General features: G+C 38.8%; 1 protein-coding gene across 2 annotated transcripts in view; it reads right to left on the reverse strand.

Moving 5' to 3' along the window:
• LOC121318706 (protocadherin-11 X-linked-like) overlaps positions 1 to 20,095 on the reverse strand; it is a 315,082-nt gene that overhangs the window by 283,509 nt on the left and 11,478 nt on the right. For both annotated transcript variants that reach the window (XM_041255664.1, XM_041255665.1), the window contains exons 2-3: positions 17,173 to 17,763; positions 226 to 2,712 (exon numbers count right to left, since the gene is read on the reverse strand). In XM_041255664.1, the coding sequence (XP_041111598.1) occupies positions 226 to 2,712; positions 17,173 to 17,712 (3,027 nt within the window). In that variant the 5' untranslated portion in view covers positions 17,713 to 17,763. The remainder of the gene's footprint in view (positions 1 to 225; positions 2,713 to 17,172; positions 17,764 to 20,095) is intronic.

Below are 20,095 nucleotides of genomic sequence, written 5' to 3' on the forward strand. Positions count from 1 at the left end.
AATATCTCCTCCACCTCCATTACTTAACACTCACTTCACCTGCAGCTGAGAAGAACTGCATTGTATTGTTTTATTCCCCTAACACTGATTAATAGACATCTGCTTAAATTTCAATACCTCAGCCAAGCATGACCATCTCCCATCCCACCCGAGAAAAACAGACAGAGAAGGGGAATAAGAAGGGAGAGTAGAGGGAAAGGAAGACAGCTAGAAGCTTTGGTTTACCTGGCGTGTGTGAATGGGCCCTGTGGTCTTGAAGCCTCCTTGGCAGCTGCACTCTGAGACACTGTAGGGATCCGAGCTGCTTGAAGAACACTTGGAGAGTGAGTCAGAACCCACCACAAAGGTGTTTTCCAGCGGAAGCTCCTGAATGACATGATGTTTCTTGGGCGGGACCGGGGTCTCAGGTTTGATCTGGAAGGAGGGCTGAGGGGAGGCTGACTTGTAATGCTTAGCCAAATCTGGACTGTCCGGCTTGAAGGTTGAGGGTGTGGTGGCCCAGTTGTACTTTCCCATAGTCTGCTCTTCCAACTCCACTGGGAGGTCCAAGGTTCCATTAATGCGCTCATGGCCCGGGTCATCTGGCTTAGATTCTTCTATGGTGACAAAGTTCAAGAGAAGGCTCTTGGGAGACCTCTTCTTCTTCTTCTTTTTCTTCTTGGTTTGCCGGTTCTCCTGGTTGGGGGACACCCACTCGCCACTCTGTTTACTCTTTTGCACCACTTTGTGCCTTGGCGTTTGCCGGCAGCGCACCAGAGCTGTGACAAATATGACAAGAATCACTGTCATGGTCCCTGCAATGATTGCAATGACTACTATGATGTACCCATTGTTCTGGGGGGTCACCACGCTGTCACCTACGTTCCGATCCAAAGGAGTTTCCATGCTTTTATGCACAAGCTCTTGAATGTATGTGACATTGGCCACAGTTTCATTGACAAACAAATGCACTAGAGCAATGGCATATAACGATTCAGGCTGCCCCAAGTCCTTGACTTTGACTACAAGCCTGTGCAAGCCCTGATCTGCAGCTAAAATCTTTTCTTGCAATGTAATGTTGCCAGTAATTTTATCAATGGAAAACAACCCCCTAGCGCCACCACCAATGATGCTGTAGTGAAGTTCTGCATTCATGCCAGTGTCATTGTCTATAGCAAACACTCTTGTCACCACGGATCCTGGGCTGGTGGTTGACTTGACTAAATCATAAGAGTGGTTGGAGGATGGGATAACAAACACAGGCCGGTTGTCATTTATATCCACAACATTGATGGTGACTTTGGCAAGCGAGGAACGCTGAGGCCGACCTGCATCTACAGCCTTTACCACAAAGCTGTAAGAGCTTTGCTGTTCTCTGTCAAAGGTGATGTTGGGTTTAATAACTCCAGTTTTAGGATCTATGACAAAGCTGTCTTTGCCATTCAATATGGAGAGGGTGATAACTGCATTATCTCCAGAGTCCACATCCGTTACTGTGATCAAGCCCACTGTACCATACAAAGGTAAGTTTTCAGGCACATAGAAGTTGTATTCATTGTGAGTGAAAGCCGGACTGTTGTCATTTTGATCCTGGACCATCACCATCACAGTGGAGTTGCTCTGCAGAGAAGGGGAGCCATTATCTTTAGCCACAACTGTGAAGGTGTACTTGTCCTGCTTTTCCCTGTCCAATCTGCGCACCACTGACAGGATTCCTGACCTGCGGTCTAGATTGAAAACTGAAGGGGCGTCATATCCCAGGGAATAACTGATCTCTGCATTACGCCCGCTGTCCGCATCAGTTGCGCTAATTTTTGTCAACTGAGTGCCAGGCGCATTATTTTCTGGAATGGACAGTCCTATAACTGGTTGGGTAAAAGTCGGGACATTGTCATTCTCATCTTTGATCTTTATCAGTACCATAGCTGAAGTGTTGAGTGGAGGCTTTCCCGAATCGGATGCCACTATCTTAATAGCATACTCCCTGGTTGTCTCATAATCCAGAGGAGCCGCAGTCTCCAGCAAGAATTGATTGTCAAAGACAGGTTTCAATCGAAAGGGGACATCATGGTCGGTGTAGCAAGTGACTTTCCCATTCAAGTCAGCATCCTTGTCCATCACTGTAATTAGAGCGATTTTGGTATTGAGAGGGGCTTTTTCTGATAAAAGGACTGTCCCATTGATGGGGTTGATGATATACCTTGTATCTATGGAGGGGACATTGTCATTGATATCCGTAATGTTGACTGTCACTATAGCTCTAGAAGGGGTAGAGCTCCCATCACTAGCCAATACCGTCAATTTATGAACTGGAGATGCCTCTCTGTCTAGTGGTTCTTTAATAGTGATCAATCCAGAAGTACTGTCAATATTGAAAAGCCTTTTGGCAGCACTGGAAATTTGGTTGCTAAAGGAAAAGTGGATCTGTGCGTTCAAGCCCAGATCAGCATCCGTAGCATGAAGTTGCGTGACTGAAGTACCAACTGGGGCATTTTCTGGGATGCTCAACTCAATTTCACTTTCCTTGAACACAGGGCGGTTGTCATTGACATCTGCGATGGTCACTTGGAGGATGGCAGTGCTTGACTTTGGTGGTGACCCCCCATCTTCCACCTTGATCTTCATGACAAATGTGTCTTTCTGCTCTCGATCAAGGTTCTGCTGGACAATCAGCTGTGGCCATTTGTCTCCCTCTGGGGTCTCAATGATGTCCAGTCCGAATTCACTTACACTCTGTTGAGAGAAAAACAAGCACATACATTTTTTAAATACATTATTTCTTACTATTAGTTCTAATCCAAACGTCAACTGCAATCAATATTTTTTCTGAAAACTGAGAATGCCTGTGTGTCTGTATATGTGCAGGAATGGCATAAAGTTGCCTGGGGTATATCCACACATGCTGTGGATATGAATTTATTAATTTACAAACAATCTCTTGTCAATGAAAGAGTCCACGGGCAGCTCATAAGTGTGTGTTGGAAAAGAAGTAAAAGAGCTAAGCCACACTTTAAAATGAATTGCAAGTCTACACAGATTTAAGATTTTTTCCTAAAGAGGAGTAAGTCTTTGCAACTATAAACCTTGAAGAAAATGAAAACAAATGCAAGAGTAATCCCTAATAGGATGGGAAACTAGCTTTGACTGTGCAAAATAACGTATTGCTTCGAATTTAAGACACCCTTGAATTTAAGACGCAGCCCAACTTTACCACCCTCAATTTGAGGAAAAAAAAAAAAAAACTTCAAATAAATATGCATTTACAAAGATAGAACCTTAATTATGCTTAAAAACAGTGTTGTTGTAGATTAACTACAGAGGTTGTTTATTGTGCTGCACACTGTATAACACTTAAGATGACATCACTGTCGTACACATTGTGGCAGTCCTAAGGGCTTTTAAAAACGCAGGGTTGGCCGTCATCTGTTGGATAACACAGGGAAGACTGCTGAATTTAAAACAAGAACCAAGAACAAACTCAAAATGTTACCTGTCTGGAGTCTGAACAACTAAAAGAAAGAGGAGCTGCACATTAATGTAAACAAAACAACCTGCATATGAGCAATGCTGTCAATTGTTTTGTTTCATGTAGCAGCTGCTGCAAATTGATATTTTGTTTTGTTTAGTTAATAACTCTGTGGAGCTAGCTTGTTTGTGAAAATTGAACATTTAAAGAAACAAGGTGCTATGATGACCTATGTTAAACTAATTATCAACAAAGGGAATTATCATATATGGGTTCTCATCACCACCCATTTTCGCTAAACTGGAATAGATACATTTAGCTTTTTTTGTGTTTCTCTGTGTATGTGTGCACGGGGCTGGCATGGTCATTGTTTAGTGCTGGGATTAGGATATTGTTCTGTAGGAATAGTCGACCGTCACAACATACTACCGCTCACTGGCATTCCAGTAACACAGAAACAACAACAGCATTGAAGTACTGTGGTATTGCTTGACATGTCAAAAAATACAGGTGTCTGATCAGCATTTCCAATCTGTCCTAGCTGGTACTGTTTGTTAGAAATGCTGAAATTGTAAAAGTTCCTCAGGAAGCTTGGTTTGTCTTCTCTCGGCAGTCAGTTGCGTTGCTGTTTGTGTACTCAGATAGTCACGTCTTTTGTTGGCGATTTTATACATGCATCGCTACACAGTACTCAAATTTAAAATGCAGGGTATGTTTGAGAAGCAAAACATTGTTAAAAAAGTGTGACTTAAATAAGAAGGAATACAGTAACTGCTTTTTCCCTAAAACAAGTGCTAAAATATACTACGATTTCCAACCATCTCTGTGTCATCTCTGTACATCTTTACAAGCCTGCTGATGTCACCAATGTAGAAGCACTTTCAATCTGAAACCTTTTCGTAGTAAAACAAAAAAGAAAGTCTGCTTCCAGACTTCAAAAGGCATATATTCTAGGCATATATTTTTTAATAAGATGACACATGTGTGCCTACTTACAATAGTTAAATGTCTGTACTATACTCAAACACTTTCTAAAAAAAAATGTACAAATTAAAAAATATAAAGGTTTTTAATCAAAATTTCAGATGTATGTCAGGCAGCAATATACCTCAAAAGCAGAAAGTTGCAATATTACATTTAGAGGTAATTTTCATTTGAAATCATTTAGTCAGCACTTTCAAGCTCTTAACATGAAGGAGCTTCCCCATCTTTTGATGCAGCAGCCCAACCTACACTGTTAGCACTCTCGAGCACTCTGCTTTGGAGTTAAGCACATAGATATAACAAAAGGGCAATAGATTACAATCACCCTGACACAGAAAAAAAGATATATTAACCATTTTTCCCATACTGTGTAGATTTTTATTTGCCCTGCCCATGGGAAAAAAAGACCAGGAAATAATGTGTATTTCAATTCTGTGTCACTCAAGTGAATTCAGAGCTGACTCTTTCAGTGGCTCTTCGGACACATTTAATTACTAACTGATGTCTCGGCCAAAAATTGTCAATTTTAAGATTGTTTTGTTGGTGGGGATTCCATGGAAACAAAAATAAGTCTCATATTTTTCTCATGATACTTTGGTTGTATCTTTTGGGCAATTTGGGTTTCCATGTAGTTTTCCTTCCAAATGCAAACAACCTCATTCAAATATGGGAGGGTATATTTAAAAGGTCTCTGTCTGCAATCTAATTTGGCCTTGCATGACAACTGATATCATGCAGCTTTTATAAACTTGGTTTCCACGAAGGTTGTGTTGAAGAACCGCAAGTGCAGCTTGCCTCATTTTACCACCAAACAAATATACAAAAGAAAACAAGGGAAACAAAACAAAACCACAGACATAGCGTTACAAAAATACAAAACAAAACAAAAAAGAAATACCAACATGCTATACTTTCAATCTATTATCTTTTAAACAGTTTTTGACTGCATATATATATATATATATATATATATATATATATATATATATATATATATATATATATATATATATATATGTGTGTGTGTGTGTATGTGTACAAATTTTCCTATAGAACTGTAGCTTCAGCCATCCTGATCCTTATGGTAATCTATGAGCAGAGCTAAAATCCAGCACTTTAGGTTAGAAATGAGCCAGTCAAAATGTTTTGTACAGTACATTTACTGCTAGTAATCTACAATATGCTACCCTACTCGCCCACTTTTTCCACAACCTGATGTTAAGCCCCATATTTGTTCTTTTGGACAGATTCATGAAACCAACAGTTTTTTTTCAACTTTTTCATGTTTTTGCTCTTCTAAAACAAATCTTGCTCAATGAATTAGGGTTAAGAGATTTTAGTTCAACTCTACAATCAATCAATCAATCATTATTATGAGCGTTGTCCAAGTGTGGTGCACTTTTGTTGGGGGATAACAAGCAGGCCAGATTTGGCGGGCAGGAACATAGCGAGTCAGCAGATTGAGGAGGTACACGGGACCTGTGTGATGAAGTACATTGTAGGTGAGGAGGAGAGTTTTGAACATAATCCTGAAGTATACAGGTAGCCACTGTAGCTGGGTAAGACGGGAAGTGATGAGATTACATTTTTTACATCTGGTAAGGTTCCTGGCAGCAGCATTCTGAACTAGCTGCATTCGGTTTATGGTGAGTGCAGGGAGACCACCATATAAAGGGTTGCAGTAGTTGAGTTGAGAGGAGATAAATGCATGACAAAGTATGTCCGCATATGGGAGGGAAAGGTAGGGACATATTTTTCGAAGATGGTCGAAGGAGGATTTGACCATGGAAGAGATATAGTCATCAAAGAAGAGATTGCTGTCAAGAAGTACACCAAGGCTTTGTACTGTGGTGGAAGGCAGCAGCAGACAGTTCCAAAGGTTCAGGGCAGCTAAATTGAGAATCTTAAGTTTGGTTTTAAATCCTACTGGAAGGAGTTCAAATTTGTTAGTGTCCAGTTGAAGAAAATCCAGGCCTCGATGTCTTGAATGCAAGCAGAGAGCCAGAACATGGCAGAAGGGCTACCAGGGTCCAGTTTTAAGAGTGAAATATGAGGTTGTGTTGGTGGATTCAAGGGGAGCATGTAGATATTGAAGAGAATGGGCCCAAGAACAGATCCTTGGGGGACACCACAAGTGACTGGGTTTGCAAAACTACTGCATCCAGCATAAAAATCGACTGCATGCATCCGGATAGGTAAGAGGACATCCAGGAGAAGAATGCCATGATCTATGGTGTCAAAAGCAGCTGTTGGGTCAAAAAGGACAAGCACGGAGCACCAGCATCAGCATTCAGCAGGAGATCATTCACAATCCGGAGCACAGAAGCTTTAGTACTGTGATGCAGCCGGAAACCAGACTGTAGAGATTGTTGTCCGTGAGATGTTTCAGTTTTTGAGGGAAAAGGGAGATAGGATGGAAATTAGATAAGTCAGCCGGGTCAAGGGATGGTTTTTTGAGTTTGTCGTAACTCTAGCAAGCTTGAGGGCAGCAGGAACAGAGTCCAGGGACAGGTTGAGAGTGACAGACAAGGTTAGTTGGCCAGGGGTCCAGGGGGCATGTAGCAATAGTTGATTTCAACAGTAAGCCGGAAACATCAGCAATGGAGAGAAGGGAGAAGAAGGAGAGGGCAGGAGGGGCAACTGGAGGAGCGTCAAGGTGGTCAAGTAGTAGACTGGATTTGTGGTGGGTGAGCATAGAATAGATGTTGTTGATTTTGTTCCGAAAGAAAGAGGAGAAATCATGACAGGTAAGAGAGGAGGATGGAGAGGAGTTGGATCTGTCGGTGGCTGGATGTAGAATTTGGTCAGTGGTCTTAAAGAGAACATTGGGTTTACCGTGTCCCATAGTTATGATTTCAAGTGGAATGTGCGTAGTAGAGGTGTACTACATCATTTTCTCACAATAACGGAGAGAGAATTTGGAGTTTCTAAACTGCATGGAAACCTGGCCTTTAAGTATAACCAAGGTAGCTTTGGATACATTCAAAGGAAGCATAAATCACTGGCCACGGGGTTAAGTGAGAGTCATTGCTATGTTATCGTTGCTGACATAAACCAGCAGTAATTAAAGGAAAATAACCACAGATTGAAAATACAACTAAAGATGCAGTGTTGTCAAAGACAACACTATAGAACTAAAATGTGTTTCCTGGCAGAACATTACTTTGTGTGTGTAGCTCGATTAAACACAGAAAGTGATTAAATACCAGGAAGGAATTGTAATTGATCTACAATGTTGCACTTGAAAAATATGTATGTCCTAAATCAAAACATATATAATAAAAAAAAAAAAAAAACATTTTAAATACAAGAAAAAGGGAGCAGTACATGCTGACAATGCTAATAAGTAAGAACATTTACATTATTCATAAATTAATTTTGACAGAGGCAGGCACTGGTCCGTGATTTATCTGTGTCAAACATTGTGTAAGGTTAATGAAGAAACATTTCCACAGATAACTGATTTTTTATATTAAACATTACAATAATTGTGATAATTATTGCAAATACAAAACTTCCAAATATTGAGTTTATTGACTTTATTTTTTCTTCTGGCTAGTCATGGTAATTTTAGAAGATCGTAAACTATTTCGTCTCATGTTGTTTATACTGTAGATGTCCCAAGACGACACTGAAAACTACATAAAACTACACAACAATGACACATAGGCAACATTGCCAGAAGTCTTACTCATTACTTTTTTTTTTTTTTTACAGTGCAACTTAACACAGTAGAAATAATGTCTTATTTAAATGACAAAATCTCTTGTAATGAAAAAGTCTTCTCTAGCCATGCATGGTATTGCTTTCGGAAGGATGACCTTGGCTTTTTCCAGAGGAATCTTCGATGCTTGTATCTAGGTGATGCAGAGAGCTTTTGCAGATCCTACAACGCTCTGCTGCAGTTAATTGAATCCTCTGCCAGACTAAGTCTTAATGAGAAATTTAGTGTCTCTCTTGTCCTCATTGAATTTGTTACGTTCAGAATATTTCTATAAATCCAAATGCTGTTTTAATTCATGGTAAATGCTAACACCCCATACTGTGACTAACCCAGGAGCAGTAAATGGTCACTGTGTAAGAGTGTGGCAGGACTGAGGCCCTGCATTTTAAAATGAATGCATTGTATGCTTTGTTGAAAATAATGTTTGATATATTGTTTATGAGGATAAAATCCCATTCCTACCAAATCCATGTGCAAAATGTGGCTGGGTCTTGATGACCAATTCCCATCAGATGGTTTAAAAGAGGAGCCAGATCCTTTGTTTGGCTAGTTTATGGAAAGGACTGGGAGCAGCAGGTTGTGCTGTCAGCTCTGTTTGGGTGGGAGCATGGGGTTGATTTATATTTTCATTTCTTTGTTTATTTAAATCTTTTGTTTGCTTTTTTTGTTTGTCCTCCGCTCTGTGTCCGCCATTCCCGCCGCTGGTCTGCCTTGACAGCAACAGTACTCTACCACAAAGCATTGCTTAGAGCAAGGCTATTCCACCTGTATTTGAAACTGTACCTTTTCTGTCAGGAGCTTTCAGCTAAAGCAACACTTTCCAATCTTCGCTAACTGTATGGTACCACAGTTGCAATGAAAGGCAGAATAATCCAATTAACACATTTCTTTCCCATTTTATATATATATATATATATATATATATATATATATATATATATATATATATATATATATACACACACACATACAGTGGCTTGCAAAAATATTCAGACCCCTGAACAATTCTCGCATATTACTGAATTACAAATGGTATACTGAAATTTCGTTCTGTTCGATATTTTTTAAAACACTTAAACTCAAAATCAATTATTGTAAGGTGACATTGGTTTTATGTTGGGAAATATTTTTAAGAAAAATAAAAAACTGAAATATCTTGCTTGTATACGTATTCAACCAGCACACATTAATATTTGGGAGACCCACCTTTCGCTGCAATAACAGCTTTAAGTCTTTTGGGGTAAGTATGTACCAGCTTTGCACACAGTGTCGGAGTGATTTTGGCCCATTCTTCTTGGCAGATTTGCTCCAGGTTGTTCAGGTTGGTTGGACGACGCTTGTGGACTGCAATTTTCAAATAGTGCCACAGATTCTCAATGGGATTGAGATCAGGACTTTGACTGGATCACTGTAGGACATTCACCTTTTTGTTCTTGAGCCACTCCAATGTTGCTTTGGCCTTGTGCTTGGGATCATTGTCCTGCTGAAAGGTGAATTTCCTCCCAAGCTTCAGTTTTTTAGCGGACTGAAGCAGATTCTCTTGCAGTATTTTCCTATATTTTGCTCCATCCATTCTTCCTTCAATTGTAACAAAATGCCCAGTCCCTGTTGATGAGAAGCATCCCCACAGCATGATGCTGCCACCACCATACTTCACTGTAGGGATGGTGTGTCTTGAGGCATGGGCAGTGTTATGTTTGCGCCACACATAGTGTTTTGAGTTTTGGCCAAAAAAGCTCTATCTTGGTCTCATCTGACCACAAAACCTTTTCCCACATCACAGCTGGGTCACTCTCATGCTTTCTGGCAAACTCCAGACGTGCTTTCAGATGGTACTTTTTGAGTAACAGCTTCTTTCTTGTCACCCTCACATACAGGCCAGTGTTATGTAGAGCTCTTGATATGGTTGACTGGTGCACCATTACTCCACTCCCAGCCACTGAACTCTGTAGCTCCTTCAAAGTGATTGTTGGCCTCTCTGTAGCTTCTCTCACAAGTCTCCTTCTTGTTTGAGAGCTGAGTTTTGAGGGACGGCCTTTTCTTGGCTGTGCCTGGGTGGTGTGATGCAGCTTCCACTTCCTGATTATTGATCCAACTGTGCTCACTGGGATATCCAAACACTTGGATATTATTATGTACCCTTTCCCTAATCTATGCATTTGTATTACTTTATCTCTAACTTCTATAGAATGCTCTTTGGTCTCCATTTTCCTTCAGATTCACAGCCTTACCAATGATCCTTCAACAGTGGGGTTTTTATCCAGAAAATGTGATAGCAACTTTAATGGTTCACAGGTGGAGTCCAATGGTAGGGTAATTGTGTCCTCATTAGGGCAATTTCTTTCAGTGGTGCAAACTGGGAGCTTCCACAGCACAGGGGTTGAATACTTATGCAAACAAGATATTTCAGGTTTTTTTTATTTTTCTTAAAAATATTTCCCAACATAAAACCAATATCACCTTACAATAACTGATTCTGAATTTCCGTGTTTAAAAATAAAATATCAAACAGAACGAAATTTCAGCGTACCATCTGTAATTCAGTAATATGAGAGAATTGGTCAGGGGTCTGAATACTTTTGCAAAGCACTGTATATAAGTATATTTATATTTATACTGCATATTTATAACTGTCCGGGGCTGACAAACTGGTTTTGACAGAATACCAAACAGTCGGTTTCATTCTTAAAACTTAATTACATGTCTTTGGATGCACAGAATTAAAAGACGGTATTTAGGGATCTCTTTGGAAACACTCATATTCGCTTTCTATTCAGCAAATCACTACACTAATACAAAAGAGTCCGCACTGTAAATATTTATCACGTTACCATTTATGTCCCAGCATAATTATATGTGCCATTTAAAATGTTTACATCAAAAACATAGATAATACTATAATAGTTTCCATTTTTTTTTTTTGTTTTCTTCCTTCGTTTTTGTTATGCAAGAAAGAAATGCATCCATTTCAAACACTGACAACATAATCCACCAGCAGCTATTGATGTTACTAATATACAGCCATGGTAACAAATAAAACAAAAACTGTCACAGTATGAGTATTGTGATTAGCCTACTATTTATGTTTACTGGAGCATTTATACTTGTAAAAAAATCAGAAACACTGTGCTGCAGTGATACAAGCTGAAAACAGCAAAAATCATTACCAGCACAGACCGCTCTGCATAGGCACAATCGGCAGACCTCTGCTTTACCTATATTAATTATAAAAGCCACTCAATTGAAATCACGCATGCATACAGGTGGAAAATGTGGACGCGAGACGTGTATTTGTTTTCATCTGCGGTTCATGTTGAGCTGCTAAACAACGAATAAACAATTATACACAGTGTTTTAGAGAATATATAATACTGTTTTAAAAAAATCATTATTTTCTTTTACTTTCATTTTTATTGTGCATTTCTGAGTCATCCTGCATACCCTCTATGATCCTTAGAAGTAGCCCCTTTTGAAAACCACTGGCTTAGAGAACCAGAGATTGTCCTTCAGGTGATTCCAAACCTGACATCTCCCAGCTGTTACCATACTGTGTGCAACTTTGTTTACAGCTAGGACGGTAACCTATATAAAACCAATAATCAGTTCATTACAGAGCTTCCACACTTGTTTTCAATACTCAGTTTTTTATGCAAGTGCGCATTTGTCTGGCCATATTCATAACATTATAAAATTCCAGTCTTGTTCACGTTAACTCAAGGGAGTAGAGCAAAGCAGCCCTAGCTGAGATAAAGCCTTTTTAAAAATGCAAATTGGTAATGAAGTCAGCCATTTAAAGAGAGGGAGTCTGTTAATCCTTTCAAACAAATGTACAAATGACTAATCAGATTCTAATGCCAGGCCAGCTGTTTTTCATTTCATGCAGAAATGGCTGACCTTAGCTTTGTGAATGAGATCTGTAGAAACCTTTTTTTTTTTTTTGAGATTTCAAGAGCCCAGTCAAGAATTAACTTTAGGCTACATGGCTATAAAGAGTTTTGTTTTTTATGAACTTGTACATCACATCATAATGTATTCACTAATGATACTGGAGGTCAAAAGTGTACTGGTACCATCAATATTTTAGGTTTGTCTTATTATCAGTATAATTAATGTAAGATATTTATCCTGAAGGCTAGCATGGGGATGCTCATTATCAAAAAGGCACTGTAAACACTCCAGGCTAAGAATAATAAAGCAGCTTGTGGTCACCAGAGCCAACAATACCCCTTATCTTCATCTGCATGTACGGTGTGGTCATTAACATCTCCAAAAAACTTTTATTTGACAATATTTAAACCATTGCAATGTTACATTTCCATCTTCATTAATAAGAGTTGCAGCATGAGCAAAATCATTAATTATACATTCTCAATGACAACAAGAATTTAACCTGGACAGAATTTACACCATTACTGGACTGATGTCAAGGTTACCACCACTGAGATTCATTAACATTGTTCCATGTGATCTTTTATGAAACTCGACCCAACCCTCTTCTTAGATTATAATTAGGGCTTCTGGTTTTCGGTTTTAACCGATAAAACAACCGTGACAGAAAAAAAATTATATCAGTGCATATCCAAAAAACACTGGAAATGGTTACTCAATTCGTTGACTTGAGCCCTTTCCCTATGAAAAATATAAATAAAGCACAGTAACCTTCAAAAAAACGCCTTTCTGACTTGTATCTTGCATTGATTCAATCTGAATACTTTAAACCTACCCCAACTGCTGCGTGGAAGCACATTCCTACATTTCTATTGGAGGATGGTAATATTCGTGCAAGATTTAAAACAAGATTACAATTACTAGAAGCCAAGGACTGTTCTTGCTTTCGAGATTTAAAGCTATATTACAGTTCCATAGGGAGTTACAAACTCAGAATTTAAAACAGAATTGTAATTTGTGGTGAAATGTGAAGGAAAAAAAAAAGCCTAACCAGAGAGAACCACCAGAAAAAAATGGGAATTACTATAAGATTTCATTGTGGAAGACAGCAAAGGACAAAAGGTACATGAAGTGTGCAAGTACTGTCTCCCACCATGGAACCGTTGTTATCAGGCTCATATTGTTTGAGTCTGAACACATTCCTACGCAAAAACAAATGCACACTTTCACTTTAATTATCATGCTCTGCTCTATTTGGGATGCATTTACAGAACGATAAAGCATGATGTCATTTTTTCCCCTGCATGCCGTGTGTTCGCATTAAGAGAGTCTTAAGAGTCATATTTGGTACTGCTATCGGGATGGTATTTGGTTAAATGTGTTATACCTTTCTATATATTCGTTCCATCAAAATTTCCTAATTGTACATACATTATTTTAAATTCATAATTTCCACGATCAGCTAGTTTATTTATTTACCACGGAATGGCAATTAATTAGACTCATATCTGAAATTCTCAGGTGTCATTTACACAGCACATTTCAGTTAGAGTAACTCTTTTCCAGCATACTCTCGCTTATGCTACCGTACCCAATTCAACCATGGGTGTATATTCTACACATCACTTTTTTTTTTTTTTTTTTGTAAATTACATTACTAATGCCAACTAACATTTTTTTTTTTAAGAAATGTAATAGTTCAAATATAAATAATGCATCATTACCTAAATTACTACACATATTTAATGGAAATAAATAAATAAATAAAACTCTCATACCGAGAGGGATGTTTTATATTATTCCAATAAACAAATAAAGAAAGAAATGTTTCTTTTAAAACAGTGCTGTGTCTACTGTGGACATTCTGCTACCCTGGGCTTGTGAACAAATATCTCTGTGAAGTGGTTTTAACAAAACTATTTAATACTACCCATAGGCCTTTGTATCTAGCAGTCTACACTATTACCTGTTAAAAATATATTTTCATGCACTGAAATGTTAAATAATGTGAAATGTGAATAAAATATGATTCTTAAAACAACAGAAACTGCTTCCCAAATGGGTATGTACATTTCAGCAAACCAAAGTTGACAAATCATTTTGTTTTAAAAAGGCCTTTTACTTAACATCTGTTCAAGATCATTTCCATATTTCTTTTCCCTGACATGCAAAACAATGAGCTTGGCATCATTTTGAATTTAGTTTGAATACAACAATGACATTTATCTTGAATGAATGCTTTTTGAGTCGAAAGGATTTGGTATCGCAAAACACAAAATGCAAATGTGACCTCCCAGTCCGGAAGAACTATTGAATACTAGAATATAGTTTTAATTAGTGGGAAAGTTACATAAATGTCCTTGTGAGACAAACTGCAAAATTGAATCTCCTTATTAAATATGTCTACAGTAGGTTATTTAAGCATGGTGTGAATTGCATTATCCTACTTTGGGTCTATAATAAGCTACTGGGATTACCACACAGGTCTTTCACAAAGCACAAATTAGTCTTCAAGAAAGGGGATGTGCTTCTTTAATTTTGTGCTGCAAAAGGCATCCATTAATATTTCTCATTCCATTCTAGTGCGATTAGAGCCTTACCTTAAACCACGTATCACTGCCCTTTTTCATAAGTCTTAATGAGAAGCATTATTATTGCCTGACTGCATTGGTCAGGCTTTAAAATAAAAAATAAAAAGTTGATTACTTGCCGCCTAAGAACTGTCATTAAGAATGTCACATAACAGTGCAGTATCACACTGGCAACAACAATGAGAGTGTCGCAAGTATATTAACCCCACTATAAAAACCCATCCATGCATTGTGGAGCCTGTGCAGAGGGCAGGGATCTCAGCATGAGAGCGTGATTGCTGATCTCCACAAGGCAGAGATGTGGCTGGTGAGAAGGGAAATTATCTGCGATGTATTTGAATAACCTTTGCAGTCACCATATCAAAGGTTTTGCACGACATCTTCAAGCACGAGTAGTTATTAAACTTACATCCTATACTGAACCAAAAAAAGAGCTGTTTTCAGGTGGCAGAAGGTTTATTATGAATGGCAACATGTTGTCACATATGTGATATGTTTTAAAATGAGACTCCGTAGCCCAGTGGAGCTCTCAATATGGTTTCTTTTGAAAATGATGTCATCTCAAATAAAAACCTTTAAGAAGGGTTTCTTGTAGTCAAAAAGCAGTCTCTGTCTTACTCAACAGGCGTAGCCTGTCTGGTGCTGATTAGGGTCTGCAAAACCTGTTTTCTAAAAAGAGGTAGTTCACCTCTTCCTATGATTTATGAGAACAAAACATTTAAGAAACATTTTTTCTTTCTTTTCTTTCTTTCTTTCATTTCACTTGATGCCCATTTTTAACACCTCACAATTAATTTTTTTGTGCCAATGTGTATTGTAAATAGTGTGCATTTATTGTAATTAATTAATGAAGTACCTGACACTCCTGGGAGAGCCTTCCTGTCGTGTGTGATTACCAGGTGTGGAATCTAATCAGTAGGTAGGTGTGATCCAGTGAGGCATCAGGTATAATAAAAGTTCCATTTATTCACCTGAGGGTTCTGCAAAACCAAAGCCAACTGGGAGCTTGAAGTTCACCAAGTGTGTGTGTGTGTGTGTGTGTGTGTGTGTGTGTGAGTGTGAGTAAGAGAGAACCAGAACCAGGGTTGCATACCAAAGAGTGAGTAAGCAAGTCGAAACTGCAGACAGCCTGACGAGTAGCCAGAGTTTGTTTATTATTGAACAGAGAAAATTAGTTCAGAGATTGTCAGAGATTTTCGTAAACTGTGTTGTATGTACTCCCTGCGCTACTATTGCTGGTTGTGTCATGTGAGCTGTTCAGTGTGTTCATATGTAAATAAATCCTGTTTGCCTGCAGAGCGTAACAACTTCAACCTCCATCTTCATCTCCTGTCTGTCACTCAGCAGCGCATGCATGCAACCACACGGCAGACGGCTACCCTGTCACAAGCATTAATACCCTGTATCTTTCTAAACATGGGAGCTCCTAATAAAAGCTGAATAATAATTGTGTGAATATAGTAATTGTTACAGCTGTGTACAACGGTATTCAAAACAGGATTAGTTTATCCTACTTTTTACATATCCACCCTTACTCTGGTCTCACTGGAGTCAGATACACGACGGACTACTGTCTGTATATATATAGATATATTATGGAAACAACAAATGATTTACAGCAAGACTGGGGGGGGTGTTACTGCCCGTTTTTCTGAGGCTTGACCTGTTTAAATACTGAATATCTTTTTTTAAATACTAAATATCTTGGTATGCCTGGATAGACATACATTTTCTCTTTAAAATATTCAGCATACAGTATTGTAATGATAAAATCCTCTCACAAGTAGAATGGTACCCAAAATGTTCTCATTTTTATAGGAAAGCAGTAGAACTGGGGATGGGGAGTTTGTTACCGGATAATTTCACTCAGACTACTTGCTCAATTAATATTGTGATATCCCTGAATAGAAAATATGCTTTAAAAATATGCTAAGGATATTAATGAGGAATCCACCTCACCGGTTCAGTGGTAAATGACTTTGATAAATAAATATGACTTTGATAAATGTTACTGAGTGGAGTATTTGTTCTGCATTTTTGCCCAACATTTGCCTGAGTCCTGACTGCCAAGACTGGAACAATTTGCATTTTTTAGGGTAAAATGAAAAGATCATGTGCTATTGGTAGAAAGTGTATCATATTTGGGGTACCACTGGACTTGAGATAGACTGCTCATATTTTTAAAGAGGAGATGGTTATCTAGTCAGAGATACCAAGGTATTTAGTAAGCAAGTGATCTGAGTGAGGAAAAATGGGCAATAAAAATGCCCACCCCTAGTCTTGTTGTAAATCATCTGTTTTCATAATTTGTGTTTGTTACATAAATCATTATACAGATGGCATCTATTTACCAAATAATGCTTAATTAAAAAAAAAAGTTCCATAATTCATTCTATGGTTCTTCGTATAAAGTGCTAAATAGTGGGTTTCATTTTCCTGGGTTAACACACACACACACACACACACACACACACACACACACACACACACACACACACACACACACACACACACAGATATGAATTACAATGGGAACTCACCTTCACAAGCTCATAGTGCTGTATTCCATTACTACCCACGTCTAGGTCCAGAGCAGAGGGGACAGGATAGCGTGAGTTGATGGCTGTGTTTTCTGGGATGGAGATGTTGATAACGGTTGACTGGAAGAGTGGGGCATTGTCATTGATGTCCTCGATGAGGAAGCGAATCTTAACTAGCCTGAAGACCTCGTCAGGCAGCACAGCCACCTCCACCTCATAGAAGCAGCGGCTCTCACTGTGGATCCCTGAGCAGATCTTCTCCCGGTCGATGCGGTTGGAGGTGGTGAAAATCTCTCCTGTGTTTTCCTCCACCCGCACCAAGGCCAAGTCCCCAGTCTTGTACACCAGCTTAAACTGGAGCGGAGAAGATAGCTTGATATTCGGGTCCAAGGCCAAGTCCAGGTCCTTGCGCAGGTTCCCGATCAGGACATTTTCTGGTAGCTCTTCTCGCACTGTGTAGTCCTTCTCCTGAGCTCCAGACTGGAAGATGATGCAGGCTAAGAAAGCCACATTTAGGAATGTTTTGGATACCAAGTTCATATTCACACATGGATGAGTGCCTTCTCCTTAAGGCTGCCAAAGTCTGAAGAACTAATAAAGAGAGAGAAAAGCAAAATTTAAAAAAAATAGTCAAAAGCAGTGGCGGTAGAATGGTTTTGGCATGGTTCATTGGGAGCACGTACAGTTGTACAATTGCTGTATTTGATCAATTGTATGAACCCCCTTCCCCTCTCCTACATAGGGCAGGTCACTCCTGAAAATAAGATGTCTCTTGTTTAAAAAAGCCAATCCATTTTTCCCTTAAGGCATGTTCCATTCTGTACATTCTTTTGACATTGACCATTTGTGTACTTGCCCTGGGTATGAATCCTTCTTCCATACAAATTAAACAGGAATTTAGTGGTGTCAGCTCAGTCCTCATGGACAGAAGCAACTGCCACAAAGCAGCAACACAATCTCTCACAATCAGCCCCCTTTGTTCACATTAGGTTTTGCAATGCATGAGTATGCAAGCGCAATTAGTTAATGTACTCAACCAAGTTTGATCTCAAGATTACATTTTCTAATATGACTATCTACATCCCTTCATAATTACTGTAAAATATATGCTCTCTAACTCTAATCCTGGCTGTGCCATAATTTCACCAAATACAATGAGGCAGCATGTTTGTTGTGACCAGCAAAGCCTACATGACAAAAATACAGCACTGTACTGCCAACCTCCCTATATTACTTTCCTATAGTCAGAAAAAAAAAACACCACTACAGAGCAGGTGGTAGAGTAGAGCTGTGCAGTGGCCTTTCCTCACTGTTCAGTGTCTGTATGTAATCTGGACTACACCTGCTGCCACAATTAGAAAGTTTAGTCCAGGGAGACCCAGCAGGCAGTATTAGGAGAACTGACTGTGACCTACATACAGGTGGTTCAAAAGTCATTTGACTTGACCAGTTTCCAGATATTCAGGGATAAAAGCATGTGGCAGTAGGGAAATTATGACACAACATGTTTACAGGTTTCCAATGTGACCTCAGCAATGCCCCCCTTTGGTGCTAAGTGTCAACTATACTGAACTCTTTTGCAATGGCCCACTGTGACTAGCACCTGCCAAGATCTATGGTGTATACTTGTTCTGTCATTTTTGAACTGGTCAAGAAATATAAGAGAAGTAATGATACAACTGATAGGTCTACTACTAAGTATTAACAATAATAATAATAATAATAATAATAATAATAATAATAATAATAATAATAATAATAATAATACACAGGGCTTTGAGATATAGCCTAATGTAGTGCTCTAAAAGTTAGCAATATTCCGTCGGTATAAATAAAAATGAAAACAGTATGAAGCAGATACATAATGGTTATAGTACAAGTTAGACACAATAGGCTACTTGCAGCTAATGACGTCATGTTTTAGCTGTACCTGTATCTCAGCTTCCGACGAGTGAGCGGCGTATTTGAAATCCAGTTGTTTACATTTTGTCTGTTGTATTGAATTACAAAGATTTATCACTTTTTACTTGCTGAAAGAAAGAGGATGAGTTGTACTTCAGGCACAACTGTGCAAACCTTTAATTATCAGCAATGACAAAAAAATGGTAGTGATCACTGTTCGCTGCTTCAGCACGGTACAATCCATTGGTAAGTTTGCATTTCCCGTGCATGAAGAGATGAGAAAAAAGTGGGTTACAAATATTCAAATTCCCAGTCACTAAACATAAGTTTGCAGTCAGCATTTTGTTAAGAAAGACCTAATTGAACCGACACCAGGAGGCTATCGGAGGCTGCATCAAGGCGCTGTTCCAGTTCTGTACGACTAGAATCGGCACTCCTTGCCGGCCCAAAGGCTCGGTGTGTGGGATCAAAGAGAAAGCTAGTACAGAGTCCAGAAGAAGAAATGGACTGTACTTCTGCAGTGCAGTGCCACGGTTATTGTTCGAAGACCGAGCCATCAGCCCTTGATTTGTCTATTTCTACAAATAAGTTGTCAAATGAGATCAAGATTTTAAAGTGCAAGCTAGAAAGAGATAGCCCTGAGTCAAAATGTTGGTCTCCAAAGGATGGCAGGCTTTGCATCAGATTCTACACAAGGTTAGCATTATTCACTTAATTGCATTAATTTAAAGTTTATACTTTACATAATGTAGTGTACGGTCTTGATCAGGCATGTTTATATGTACACATTTGTGTACCGGGTATTCGCTATTTAAATTCATAGCATGCAAATATTTACAAATGCTCACAGTAGAATTTTTGTAATGATAATGTTGTGAAACGGTACAATTTTGTATTCATTGTTATTCTTATATAAAAAAAACAGATTTGCAAGCTACAAGAACTAGAACTCTGAACGTTACACCTTACTATTAAACTGTGCGGCTGCTCGTTCTTCTTCAAGGATTTAAAACAGTGAGCC

The sequence above is a fragment of the Polyodon spathula genome, chromosome 7 (assembly GCF_017654505.1).
Source record: "Polyodon spathula isolate WHYD16114869_AA chromosome 7, ASM1765450v1, whole genome shotgun sequence".
In the NCBI taxonomy this organism is placed as follows: Eukaryota; Metazoa; Chordata; class Actinopteri; order Acipenseriformes; family Polyodontidae; genus Polyodon; species Polyodon spathula.